Here is a 14,409-nt window from a genome sequence, read left to right on the forward strand (position 1 = left end):
AGTAAACATCTGGCTGAATTTTTAGGTAGTGAGGATTATATATTCAGTTTTAACTATTGTCCTATCTTTCATGGCAGTCTGAATGTATGCCTGAAGTGGGAAGGTTAGCCTCAGTTAGATAGTAATAATCTGTACCAAATTCTGATCTGTTTCCCTAAAATATTACAAAGAATACCATCACTTAATTTTGTTTATAAACCTCAGCACACATACATAAATATATGACCTAGAGAACTAAAGATTCCCTCTCTCTTCTGATTTCATAAAACCATTATGTAGAAACAAAATTCCTGAGATCTTTTAGGGATAATTCCTATGATTCTACCTAAAGGGATCATAAACACACAAAATATAGATTATAAACACAAAATATATTGTATTTGCTAACCTAGGGAATGACAACCTAAGGAAGTCAACTGGTTTACCCTCATAAGCATGTCGTGTGGTCTTTTCCTCAGAACCTGTGATTTAGGGGTACAGCCAGTTCTGCCACATGACATATGCATCCCTAAAAAAAGCACTGGATTATGAAGGACTGCACAACTAACAGTACAGGACTTATGGGGGGGCTAGGGGTACAGGACTCAAAAACTTTGTCAGTGATACACTAAGAAAACAGTCACCTAGGGAAAACACATTTTAAGTGGTTAAGTAATACATAAATACTACAATAAATATGATACTTTCCCTTGGCAAGGACCTGAACTTTGCTTACGGAGGTGGGTGTTGGAAGGGTGACAGCTCATGAGTTATTGTGAAATGGAAAGAGGGTTGTCTGGAGCCAGGCAGAAAGCCGTACCACCAGAATGGGTGGCGTGTGAACCGAGCTACCCGGTGGGTGTGTGAGGTGTGTCCATAGGAGCATTGTGCATATTCCTGAACCTTTCAGTTCAGTTGGGTGACGTTTTTAGCATTTGCCTAGTGTTTCTTGCCGATGAAATCATAGATTAGCAAAGATAAAACTTGTGGAACGCTCAGATCGCTCCTTAGTATATCAATCACGTTGAAACAAATTTGTGTTTTCAAAACAAGTGTTCTAACAGAACTGGAGGCACTGGGAGAGACCGAGGCCCCCCGTGGCCTTCCGTCGTCGCTCTTGGTCTGCATGTCACTGTCTTGGCTTGAATTCCCCCTCTCGCAGTGGGCCATAGTCACTGATTTGCACCTACATTATTTATACTTCTATGGAATGGTTACCTTGACAATTTGAAAATGTGGTAATGATTGGATGAAAATCTAAGTGTCTTGATTTCAACTTGTGTTTTAAAAATGGAGCGAAATGCAATGAAAATCACTCATTTTCTTTCACTAGCTAGTGGCTGTCTTGAGGGAAGTGAAATACCTCTTGATGCTGAAGAAGTCAGACATCCCGGCTTCCGCCTTAGATATCTTCAAAAACAGAAGCACTATTTTAAAGGTGTGTGATTTTTCCTATCAGGGCATGTTCTGCATTTCCGTTAGTAGCGTGGGGCCCTGCGATGCCCGCGTGCCCCCCGGCGGGCAGGGCCAGCGGTAACGCCCTTGGCTCTTCTTTGCTCAGCACGCCGGCAGCCTGGAGCTCCTCGCGCACGCCTATAACCGGCTGAGACGGACCCTCCTGGAGGTGGAGTTCCCTCTGGTGGAGGGCGAGCTGCGGGCCCTGGACGAGCAGCTGCGGGCGGCCGCCACGTCGCTGACCTGGCGGGATGACTGCCGGGGGTACCTGGAGCGCGTGGGGGCCACGGCCGCCGAGCTGGGCCGCAGAGTGCAGCGCGCGCAGGGCAACGTGCGAGCCATGCAGCGGGCCGTGGGCGCCTGGGCCGAGCGCACCCTGCTGCCCAGGGGCGCGCCCAGGAGGGAGCCCACCTGCGCCTGGGGCGACAAGGGGGACTTGTTCACCAGGAAGTACAAGCTCATCCGGGACGACGGCTGCAGGATCCACAGCCTGGTGGAGGTAACTGCTTCGGAGGGGACGGCATTTATAGATCCGCTCACTTCGTTTAGAAAGAGAGCAGAAGCGTTTCACTTAATGACGCAGAACTCGGGTGCGGCCTGCAGGAGCTTTGTGTGTTGTGTTGTGAAGCACTTAAAGTGGAGGAATTTGAGTGACTCACCTGTGATTTCGGTAGATCTGATCGTTCTCACTCCTGAGAGAAGAGATTGGAATGTGAGATATTCGATGAAACAGAACGGGGTCTTCGTCTTTGTCAGAGTTCTAGCCTCTTTTGGGTGCTATTGACAGCCACCATTATTTGATGAGCGCCTGTAGGTGCCAGCCCTCTTGTCTACAGCACCCTGTGTAATGCTCTCAACCGTCTCAGAAGGATGGTCTATATGAGAAGTTTGGCTTTTACTCGGAGGGAAATAGCAGCAGAGACTCTGTGCTCAAAGGTTTTCCCTGTTAAGTACAAACCCCAGGGGAGCAAGGGGATGGAGACCATTAGGTTATTTTAATAATCCAGGTGAGAAACGATGCTGGCTTGGGGCAGGGTGTTACTGATGACGGCACCCACATGCTGAGGGTAGTTTGAAGGCAGAGCCAGCAGGACTTGCTGTGACAAGTCAGAGGAGAGAGAAGTTCAGGATGACTTCAGGTTTTTGGTCTGAACAAATGGAAGAATGGAGTTTATTGATACAAAGAGGACTGCGGTGGAGCAGATTTTGTAGGGAAAAAACAGCATTTGGTTTTGGGCATGTTAGTTAGACCTGCCTGCCCAAGGGGAGATTTTGAGCAGGTTGGCATTGCAAATGGGAGCTCAGGGGAGAAGTTCAGGCGAGTGGCATAGAATCAAGAGTCACAAGCACGTAGGTGATATGGAAAGCCATGGACTTGGAAGAGGTAGGGTAGGGACTAACTGCAGCTAGAGAAGAGGTCCACGGACTGGCCTTGACGTCGTCTGGAGTGACGCCCCCCCATCAGCAAACGGCTTTGAGCCTGGTGCTCAGACTTCCAGTGAGGAATGTGATGTGGAGGAAGGCTGTGGAAACAGGGCAGAGGGTCAGTCACTTCTGCCTTTTCACGCTCCATCCTTTGTGGCTCGTGGGATCTCAGTGGAGAGTCTGCAGTCAGAGTTGAAGGGGAAGGGGAAGGGTGGAACCGTGGAGGAAGATTGGGGCCATTTAGGGACCCAAAGCTCTCCTTTCTCTTCCTTTTTCTCCCTTTGCTCTAAATTGTTGACAATAGAACATTTTTATAAATGCCACTGCAGCGATACTAACTGGATCTCTTGGTATGAGAAAGTACAATCAATGAGGCAAACTCAGGTACATTACCGTGATGTGTCAGAAAGGGCCCCCCCTTAGGGAAGCGAGGGATGGCTTCTAGTACTCGCTCAGCAGCTGGCTTCCGACCAGTGTGACACTGGATGTGTGTTAGGTGTTTGTTTTCATGTTTTTAAAATAAAGAAACTGGTCCTGGCTGGGTAGGTCAGTTGGTTAGAGTGTCATCCTGATACGCCAAGGTTTCAGGTTTGATCCCTGGTCAGGGCAGATACAAGAATCAATCAGTGAATGCATAAATAATTGGAAAAACAAATCAATGTCTCTCTCTTTCTCTCCAATCAATAAATTTTTTAAAAATCCCTACTTAGATTTTTACTGTCTAGCTTAATGTTCTGCGACCTAGCATTTGAATATTTCTGTGTCATGCACAAAAATGCAGTCCCTCCTCTCACAGCCCATTTAAATGGAGTGCTTTCGTGTTTATACTCACTAGTGTTCATACTCACGTATTAATACTTTTTGTTTCTAGGAAAATAGGAAGCTCTTCAAGGCCACTCCTTCTCTGGATACCTGGAAGATTTATGTAGAATACATCGATGACATCGTGGTAGAAGGCTTTTTTCAAGCCATAATGAGTGACTTAGACTTCTTTCTGATGAACACAGAGAAGCAGTTGAAACCTGCACCATTTTTTCAAGCACAGATGGTCTTAATGCCTCCTGAGATTCTGTTTAAACCTTCTTTAGAGAGAGAGGCTGGGGATGGCTTCTATGATCTGGTAGAAGAAATGCTGTGCAATAGTTTCAGGATGTCCGCCCAGATGAAGCGAGTAGCAGCACACCTGGAAATAGAAAATTATCAGGTATTTTCTCTGTAAATGGGCACTGGTTTTTATATTGACAACTTAAAAATAAATTGGGGTAGCGGGGAGCACAGGAAAGGAGAAGTTGGAAAAAGCAACGTCATTTTTTATTTTACCAACTACTGTCCCTTTGAAGAATTACCTTGGGTAATGTTATGTTGCATGTAATTGATAGAGTAAGATTGGTTGGCATAAGTGCTCAGTGTTCCTCTCATTTAGAACGACATGGACAACATGTTAGGCCTGGTGGAGGCCAGGCAGGAGATCATGAACAGAGTGGCAGGTGTCATCGGCAAAGTCTTGGACTTCAGAAATACCCTGGACGTGTACGCTTACCTCTGGGTGGATGACCGGGCTGAGTTTATGAAGCATTTTCTCCTGTATGGCCAGACTCTGTCATCTGAGGAAGTGGCTGCTGATGCAAGTGAAGAGATCCCTGAACAACCGCCCACTCTGGAACAGTTTAAGGAGCAGGCAAGGAAACCCTTTAGCTTTTAATGTAGTTCTTGGCTTTTGGTTGAGTTGTCCGAGTTATCTTGCTTTTCTAATTACAGATTGACATTTATGAGGCTCTGTATGTTCAGATGAGCAAGTTCGATGACTTCCGAGTGTTTGATAGTTGGTTCAAGGTGGACATGAAGCCTTTCAAAGTGAGCTTGCTGAACATCATTAGGAAGTGGAGCTGGATGTTTCAGGAGCATCTTTTGAGATTTGTCATCGACAGGTAGCCTTTTGTGCTTTGGTCTTTGGAATTATAACTTAACACCTGTCAGCTTTCTGTTGAGATATTAATTTTAAGAGCATTAAAACTGCCAGTTTTATCCTGGCCTGCATGGCTCAGTGGTTGAGCATTGACCTATGAACCAGGAGACCATGGTTCAATTCCTGGTCAGGACACGTGCCCGGGTTGCGGGCTTGATCCCCAGTAGGGGGCATGCAGGAGGCAGCCGATCAATGACTCTCTCTCATCATTGATGTTTCATCTCTCTCTTCCTCTCCCTTCCTCTCTCTGAAATCAATAAAAACATATCTATCTTTAAAACTGCCAGTTTTATAATAGAGATAACAAGTAATGTTTAATTAGGTAAATAATGAAAATAACAGTCAGAAGTCTTATACTCCTAATTGTTTCAATGAGCTTAATTTGTGTTTGTGTAAATACATGTATGTGCATATGTATTTAATAGTCTGAATGAGCTACAAGAATTTATAAAGGAGACAGATGCTGGACTTAAGAGAAAATTAAGTGAAGGTGATCACGACGGCCTGGTTGACATCATGGGGCATCTTCTGGCTGTAAGAAGCCGACAGAGAGCTACGGATGAACTCTTTGAGCCACTAAAAGAAACCATCACACTCTTGGAAACCTATGGCCAGAAGATGCCAGAGCAGGTCTACATTCAGCTAGAGGTAATCGTAGTGGTAAAATAATCGTAACTACCATCAATCGAGCATCGCCTTTAGCCAAGATCTTTACCTGTGCTCTTATGACATCCTTATAGCAACCTATACTGTAGAGATTCGTGTTTTCATTTTACAGGTTCGGAATCTGAACCTTCAAGGGATTTAATACCTTTCCAGGGTCACACAGGCGGTAAAGCCAGCCAGTACTCGCTCTTAACCGCTCTGCTCCCCATCTTCTTGTTGGAAGGTGTTTAGATACTAGAGAGTCCCTAAGTTCCTTTTTCGGGGTCAGTTTCACAAATGAAATATATTCCAGTTCTCTTTCATTTAAAACTATCCGTTGAGGTCTGGCCGGGTGTGGCTCAGCGGTGGAGCATCGACCTAGGATCCGGGCGATTGGGGTTCGATTCCAGGTCGGGGCACATGCCCGGGTTGCAGGGCTCAATCTCCGGTCAGGGGCGTGCAGGAGGCAGCTGATCAATGACTCTCTCATCACTGATGTTTCTATCTCTCTCTCTCCTTCTCTCTTCCTCTCTCTGAAATCAGTAAAGATATATTTAAAAAATGAATTAATTAAAGAAGCTATCCATTGAGAAATGTCCCAGTCTTTGGAAGAATATCGTGGACATATTAATAAGGAATAAAGAAAGCCCCGTTTGGATGGAGACATCACTGTGTTTCCAAACCGAATTTCTATGCCATCTTCCAGTTTCCCTGCTCTGGAGAGACCAGGGGGCTGCTGCATGCCAAATGATGAACAAAGTCTTTTCAGTTTCAGCTGAAACCATGAATAAAGATCCCACAGTTGAGGCTCTGTGCCCGTGCCCCTATTGAAGTTCCATGGATAGTTACACATACTTACATCACCCACCGCCTTCCAGAATAGGCTTACCTTTGACCTTGCAAATGGGATCAGTAGACACATTAACTAAAAAACTTTTATTGAATTTTAGTTCAGTAATTAGAGCATTGAACTCAAACTTAGATTTGTTTCCAAGACTGTTTGAGTCCATCTCATCTGCTGACTTCAGAGCATGTAGTAAAATATCCCTCAAGATACTTCATTATTTCTATACACTCTCCAATTTCCCATTTCCTGCTTTCTGTTCCTTTTTTTTTTTTTATTGAATCTTTTTCTTTTTTTTTTTAATATATCTTTATTGATTTCAGAGAGAGGGAAGGATAGGGAGAGAGAGAGACAGAAACATCAATGATGAGAGAGTCATTGATCGGCTGCCTGCTGCACGCCCCCGACTGGGGATCGAGCCCGCAACCCGGGCATGTGCCCTGATCGAGAACTGAACCCCGATCACCTGGATCCTAGGTCGATGCTCAACCGCTGAGCCACACCTGGCCGGACCCTTTTTTTTTTATTGAGATGACATTCACAGTTCACATAACACAAAAATAACCATTTCAAAGCGTATGGCATTTAGCACATTTCATCACCCCGAAAAGAAACTCCATACCCATTAGTTGTCATTCCCCGCCTGCCCCGTCTCCCACCCCACCCAATTGTTTGGTATCTCTATGGGTTTCCATATTCTAGATACTTCATATAAATGGAATTATATAGTATGTGGCCTTTTGCATTGGACTTCTTCCATTGGCATACTATTTCTGAGGTTCATTCACGTTTTAGTATGTATCACTACTTTATTCCTTTCGTGGCTGAGTAATGTGCCCTTGTGTGTATAACACACCACACTTTGTCAGCCTTTCATCTGTTGGTGGACATTCGGGTTGTTTCCATCTTTTGCTTACTGTGAGTAGTGCTGCCGTGAACATTGGGGAACCAGTATTTGTTTGAGTACCTCCTTTCAGTTCTTTTTTGGAAACACTAGGAGTGAAATTGCTGAATCATACGGTAATTCTAAGCCTAACTTTTTGAGGAAGTGCCAAACTCTTTTTCATGTTGGCTGCCCCGTTTTCTGTCCCTTGTTTGGTTCCATGAGGATTAAATGCAACAGTATACTTACAAGTGCTCTCTTGACTGTAAAGACTATAAAGGTTACTATATATGCCCTGGCCCGTGTGGCTCAGTGGTTAGCGTTGGCCTGCACCTGGAAGGGTCACGGGTTCCGTTCCCAGTCAAGGGCAGGTTTGCAGGTTCCATTCTCGGCGCTGGTTGAGGTGCATGCAGGAGATGACCAATGTCTCTCTTTCTCCTCCCCTCTCCCTCTCCCTTTCCCTCTCTCCCACTCTGTCTAAAAATCAATGGAAAAAGTATCCTTGGGTGCAGGCTAACAAAAAATAAAAAAAGAATTACTGTATATGAATTATTAAATTCTACGTTAAATATAAACTGTCCTTAGAATTAGAAATCCATTTAGGTGTGGAGTGACATAAGATGTGGATAGATAGGTCCGTAATAGGGATGAGTGGATACAGTTAGAGTAAGACACGCTATAAACATTTGTCTTTTAGAAAGATTTGGATATTCTCTGAGTCAGATCTTGGACCGTAAACTCTAGAGAGATGCCAGTCATAACACAAGTAATAGGTGGGATTTTAGCCACAGCCTCCAGAATTTGTGTTATAAAAGTTTGACTCACTGCTGAACGTTGTGACTGTATTGAAAATATTAGGCTTTTCAGTATTTCGAAAGTGGTCCACACTTTTAGCTGTGAGTGTGCTTCTATGTCAGTAATTCAGACTGGACGGGAGGAAATACAGGATTGCTAGGCAGAACAAGTTGCATGTGGAGCTTAACTGTGCCCCAGTTTTATTTTAATTAAAGCAACTTGCAGTAGTTACTGTTTCTCCTGCATAATCATTAGCAGTGATAAGATTTTCCAAGAAGTTGCCTGGCCTTGGCTCTATATACAAGCTGTGTCCCCTCTCTACAGTATGCTCTGAAGCTCGATTAAACTTTGAATCTACAGATTTTATTGAGTCCCTTCCCTGGTAAGGGACCTCCATTGGCCGCCCTTAGCCTCCGAATCCTGTCCAGTTTCCATAAGAGCCCACCCTCGCCCCGTCCGGCATTGGTACCCTTACCGCATGGGACCGCAGGGCTCTACCTCCCCCTAATCTCTGCCTGTTCAGACTCATTTCTTCCCTTGAGCCTGAGATTCAGTGTTACCCCCTTGATGGATCACATCAGTTGCAGAGCTTTTGGGGATCATCTGATCTTTTGGTTTTCAGTGCAGATCTATTTTTATCAAGTGGAAGCTTCTTTGGAATCCCCAGATATAAGGCAGGTAAAGGCCGGTGTGATGTAGCTGAAGAGGGTTGAGGAGCCTGAGCCCACGGATGTGGCTTCCCTCCCGTGGCCCCTGGAGTGACTTCATGCAACTTTTAGGTTCCGTGGGGTCAGCTGGAAAGGCAGAGTGAGACTGTACAGATGAGGCTGCAGAGTGTCGATGAGATAAAGGGTGGACGAACCAGATGAAGGGCAAGTTCCCAGCCCAGGCCCCTTGGTTCCCGGCCCGGTTTGTGTTCTTGTCATAACACCATGTTGCTTCCCAAGCATTTAAATTCCGCCATGCATGGACCTCCTGATGGAAGTTAACACATTGTCATGAAGAATAATTGTTGTGTGTGCCTCTCGTTCACTCTGACATTATGAAACAATTTAAGCTGAAGAATATGTTTTATCTTTGTCGCACTCCCGCACCACGCAGATACAATTTATACTTAGCACAGCACACTCTTCATAATTGGCAGTCACTGGAATCATTCAACCAATATTTATCCAGGGTTACAAAATCGCCTTTAGAACCTCTGATTTTTGCACTTCAGCCGCACAAGGAGAGTCCCATCAAGTCCCAGGAGATGGCCCGGAGAAACAATGCTTGGTTAATCCGGACACAAGGAATGCTTCTCAGCAGCAGTTCTGCACAGTGGCTCTTCAAAGAAAATAACTGCCGGCTGTCCTGTTTGCCTCGTGGTCAGGGAGGGCACAGTTGAGTTGCTACCTGGACTATTTATTGCTGCTTTTGTCCTACATCAACTAGGAGTTAACCTTCCTTTCCCTTTGTCTCTTCTTACTTCAAAAGTCCAAAATTAACTTAACCTAACTGCTCAAACTGTCCATCAAAAGGGTCCACATACAGCCCCGGGAGCTCGAGAAAAGCAAGGGCGGGACAGTCGCTTTCATCGCTGCCCTGCTGGACTCAGAGCATTTTTGCTCACCCACCAAATTGCTAAACGTGGCTCCATTTTTAGTTAAGATCAGCAGTCATTTCCAGAGCACTTTAATTGTATTCCCTCAACAGCAAAACAATTTTGACGTTGGCGTTTATTTTGAAAAGCTTTTCATGTGTCCTGAGATACATCTTACACCAGAGGATAACTGGGGTTTATGCCTGGAGGGTACCGATCCCGGGGCCCCGGGGGCCAGTCTGGGCTGTAGCCTGGCTCGGAGCCTTTCAGCGTTTTCATCTTTTCTCGAAATAAACTTCTCCTCTTATCTAAAAATGAGAAGGTGTCATAGGTTAGTGTAGAGATTAGAATTATTTAACCCTATGGGATTGATTTGTTTGAAGCATTGAAGTAATTTCCCGTTCGCACCTGTGTTTTTGTAGGAATTACCTGAAAGATGGGAAACCACCAAAAAGATTGCAGCCACGGTCCGACACGAAGTTTCCCCTCTCCAAAATGCAGAAGTCACTCTTATAAGGAAAAAATGTATTTTGTTTGATGTAAGCAAGCTACCAAGTTTTTTTTAAAGGTCTTATGAGGATTTTTGAAGCTGGCTGTTTGAGATTCACTTTCATTTTTTTTCCTTCCCTGATCAGGAGAAGCAGGCTGAGTTCAGAGAGAGATTCAGACTTTACGCTCCTTTTGGTTTTCGGGTCGAAAATCCATACACAGTGCTTGATAAGGTAATGCCGATCTCGGTTAGCTTGTTGCAGCTCACAGCTGTTACCACTCTCTCCAAATTTTGGGTTGAATTTCATTTTAATTGCTTTAAACACATTCAGAAAACACCATTCTGTAGCATAAGGTCTTCTCTTTCGCTTGGCTGAAGAAAAGCAGTTCATATAGTCACTGAAAGGGAGTAGGTTAGAATATGCTAATGGAGTTGTGGTTTATATCTAAATTTCAGGTGGTTTGAGCAGATTGTGGATGGGGAGACATTTTTCTTTGACTAACGTGCTGTGTGTAAACATTTGCTACAGTGATTTATTGAATCCTGCCATTTGCATGCTACACTGTAACAACATGCAGTTACCTACGTAAAAGTCAGATTTCTCCTTGTACCTCCGGAATGTGTGGAGGGGTATTTTGCACATAGTAGGGCTGGCTTACATTTATCTTTAAGTCATTTTCTCGTGTGTGTTCAGCATGCCTAGCTGACAATTATCTAACTGGATTCAGCCAAAGGCAAGTATGTGCTCTGTTCCGGGCTGGTCGGTGGAGCCTGGGATTCAGGGCACCTCCCCAGGTTCAAGGGGAGAGGTACAGGGACTCTCTCCTTTCATAACCGACTCCTTAGTAAACTATATGCGGTTGTTTCTTCACAGCCAAAGGTACAGTGAACACTTGAATGAGCATAACTGGGTATATATTTCTAGGAATAATTGAAATTAGTATAAGTAATAGGAACATTGATTAAAAACAAATAAAAGGGCTGCTGTTGGCTTTGGGGAGTATGATAGACTAGACATTTTGAAAATCCCTCTTTTGTAAAACAGATGCTGAAACCTGTTCACAAATGGGCAATTTTAAATCTATTGCCGAGCCCCCTCCTCCTCTCCCCCCCCCAAAAAACCCAAAAGACCCACACACACAAGAGAACTCTCTAAAGGGCGGGGGAAATAGAGTGCGGGATGGACCGCAGAGGCAAACACAGAAGTGCGTGCTGCGGTCGGAGGCCAGTGCAAGTACCAGAGGCCTAGGACTTTGTGATTAACCCTTTCGGGGGAGAGGAAAAGATGACCTTAAGAGGTTACACCCTCAGGGAAAGGGGGGGCTAGGAAATGAATGAGCTTCACATACATTCTCATGAATATAGGGGTATGCCTCAAAAATAAATATTGTTATGCCTTAGTATAAAACTATTCATATAAAATTTAAAAATGTACATTTTAACAGTTTATCGTTTAGCAGTACATACATATGTAGTGAAAATATTGTAAAAATCGGGAATATATTTGGTAGCTGTATTTGTAGTGGGAACAAGATAAAATTGAGGAGACCGTTAAATATTATTAGTAACATAGTATTTCCTAAACTGGCTGGTATGTGTGCCCCCAGCCACACCCTTTGCTGTGTATGGAATTTTTCATGATAACAGTTGTAAAACTAAGACAGAGACTCGCAGTTCTTGTTTCTAAAGGTATAACTTGTACAAATGAAACACATAACTGGTAGAATGAAAGAATATTAGAGCACTGATATTCTTATTTATTACATAGTAGGAAATTAAGAGACAGAGTTAAAAGTTGAGAAACCACAAAAGGATTGAGTGTGGGTAGAGTTTAAAAGGAAATCAAAAGAACTAAAGTAATGCAATTGTTGCCTATTGAGATGGGGATGGGAGAAATATGAAGTGGAAAAACAAAGTTAAATCCTGTTTTGCAAAGTCTGTAACTGGGTGTAACTCAGTCGATCAATGAGGAAGGAGCAGCCTGTGCACAGGGCGGGGGTTCGGAGGGAGCCCGGCTTTCCAGCTTTCCCGCGTCGCCCGCTCTTCCATACTCCTGGAGCTTTTACCACCTACATACACTACTGTGCTAACAAAAAGTAAAATTAAGAGTTGGCTTAGTAAGCAAGGAAAAAAGTGCCCCTAGCCGGTTTGGCTCAGTGGCTGGAGCATCTGCCTGCGGACCGAAGGGCCTCAGGTTTGATTCCGGCCAAGGGCATGGACCTCGGTCGCAGGCTCGAGCCTCAGTCCCAGTCGGGGTGTGTGCGGGAGGCAACCAGGCGATGTGTCTCTCTCACATCGATGTTTCTCTCTCTCTCCCCTTCCCTCCCTTCCACTCTCTCTGAACATCAATGGAAAAAATGTCCTAGGGCAAGGATTAACCAAAATAAAGTATTCTACATGGGTAGGTAGGTGCCCCGACCCCTGTAGATAACCATGCAGTGAAATTTCTCATACTGTGGTTTTATTTCACAAATTCTCTTTGGTACATTTTGTACTATTGCTAATCTCTAGGATATTTTTTAAATCCAAAAGTTATGTGTGTTTTTTAAAGAAGCTATTTATTCTTAAGTGGAAGTCTCTAGAGCCTCGTCTTTCGCTGCCCAGCAGAGTCCCCAGCTGCACAAAGAAAAAAATCAAGAGGAAAAATTGTATCTGTAGAAATCTGATGCCAGAGCCGATCTTGCTGGAATCTGCAGAGAGCATATTGAGAGCACTATTGTATTTATTATTAATAGTCTGCACTCCCCTTCGGAGAGCAGCTGTGAGTTTGCAGATTTGAAAGAATTTGTTTTCTTTTTAAAATCAAAGTTGTAATATTGTTATAACCGGAGCTGCAGAGCTGTGGGGCTTCTCTCTCTCTGGCAGTTCCCTGGACGTGAAGGGTGTTTGTGTGCCTGTGTGTGTTTCTCTGTAGGCAAACCGAGAGCTTGAGGCGCTAGAAGAAGAAATGCTACAGATGCAAGAATCCACTCGTCTCTTTGAAGTGGCTCTGCCCGAGTACAAACACATGAAGCTGTGTCGCAGAGAAATGAAATTGCTCAAGGGCCTCTGGGATGTCATTGTTTATGTTCAAGTAAGACACCGCTTTTTGAAAGCATGCTTTTTTTTTCTCTTTCTTTTTCTTTTAATAGTCCTTTTAGTATAAATATGCAATTTTTTGTGTCTGTATTGTTCTGTTTGGGTTTTATGTCTTGAAACATGTGGACATTATATCCCTCCCCCCCGCCCCCCAGAATTAGGGTTCATACATCTGTGTTAGTAGAAGACCCTTCCTTGAATATCAGTTGTTTTTGCTTTTAGTTCTGAATGAAACTGTAATGAGTTGACTGCTTCACATCCTTTCCAGGGATTATGTAGAATATAAATGAAAATTAATATATAAATACATATTATATATGGTGACCTGTTCATAGAAACTCATGTGACACGCATGCTTATAATTATGTGTGTGCCCACATATAAATTGACCTAACTAAAAATAAAGTTAATTTCTGTTAAGTTACAGACTTAAATGTAAAAATAAATTCTAGGGAACTAGGCATATTGCAAACATGCATTATACATAATTTTCCTTAAAGTTAGTTGAAAGCCATATAGAAATATATTAACAAGACATAGGATACAGTCAAGTTAATAAAAGTTTATTTATAATGGATGAAGGTTTTTACGAAAGCTTATTTTATGTTATATGCAGAATAATAACAACCTAGTATATTTAATGGTATGTACTTACCCAATTCATTCAAAGTACTCAAGATGAAATTATCGTGATGGGGTGTGTATGGAATTTGTCATTGCTCCTAGAAATTAATATATCGTAATGTTTCAGCCTTAAGTTTGACGTGTTCTGACAACTGTTTTGTTTTGGCGATGGGAAGTTGTGACAAGTGCAGTTAACACTTAAGTAATTGACTTCCCACTGGATGGCGGAGCCGCTGTGTGTCATCAGTTTATGTATTTTGCTGTGGAGACCTGCTTTCACCAAATGTTGTTGACACTTTTATCTGCTCGTGCGTTTTCAGAGAAGCATTGATAATTGGACCAAAACCCAGTGGAGACAGATTAATGTGGAACAGATGGATGCAGAACTCAGAAGGTTTGCCAAGGCAAGTTCCATAACTGTCGGCTGCGACGATTTATCTTCCTCGGCACCTCCTCCTTCCATCTTCCCTAACCTGGTGTCTGGTGTGTTGGGCCGCGTGTCCTTATTTACTTTACACAGGATGGTAGGAGACGGTTTTTCTCCCCTCTCAGCCAGTTACACTTTTAATCAAGCCTGCCGTTCTGCGAATGAGTGGAAAAGTGCACATTGGGGCTAATGAATTCACGAGTAGCCCCTGTAATC

General features: G+C 43.7%; 1 protein-coding gene across 1 annotated transcript in view; it reads left to right on the plus strand.

Annotated features, from left to right (window-relative positions):
* DNAH11 (dynein axonemal heavy chain 11) overlaps positions 1-14,409 on the plus strand; it is a gene marked incomplete at its 5' end in the record, with an annotated part of 204,199 nt that overhangs the window by 22,585 nt on the left and 167,205 nt on the right. The window contains 10 exons of the mRNA XM_081146983.1: positions 1,313-1,417; positions 1,541-1,933; positions 3,731-4,063; positions 4,283-4,537; positions 4,618-4,787; positions 5,251-5,473; positions 9,997-10,113; positions 10,210-10,296; positions 12,979-13,137; positions 14,087-14,170. Of these exons, the coding sequence (XP_081003109.1) occupies positions 1,313-1,417; positions 1,541-1,933; positions 3,731-4,063; positions 4,283-4,537; positions 4,618-4,787; positions 5,251-5,473; positions 9,997-10,113; positions 10,210-10,296; positions 12,979-13,137; positions 14,087-14,170 (1,926 nt within the window). The remainder of the gene's footprint in view (positions 1-1,312; positions 1,418-1,540; positions 1,934-3,730; positions 4,064-4,282; positions 4,538-4,617; positions 4,788-5,250; positions 5,474-9,996; positions 10,114-10,209; positions 10,297-12,978; positions 13,138-14,086; positions 14,171-14,409) is intronic.

Source organism: Miniopterus schreibersii (assembly GCF_964146895.1).
Source record: "Miniopterus schreibersii genome assembly, chromosome: 9".
Classification (NCBI taxonomy): Eukaryota; Metazoa; Chordata; class Mammalia; order Chiroptera; family Miniopteridae; genus Miniopterus; species Miniopterus schreibersii.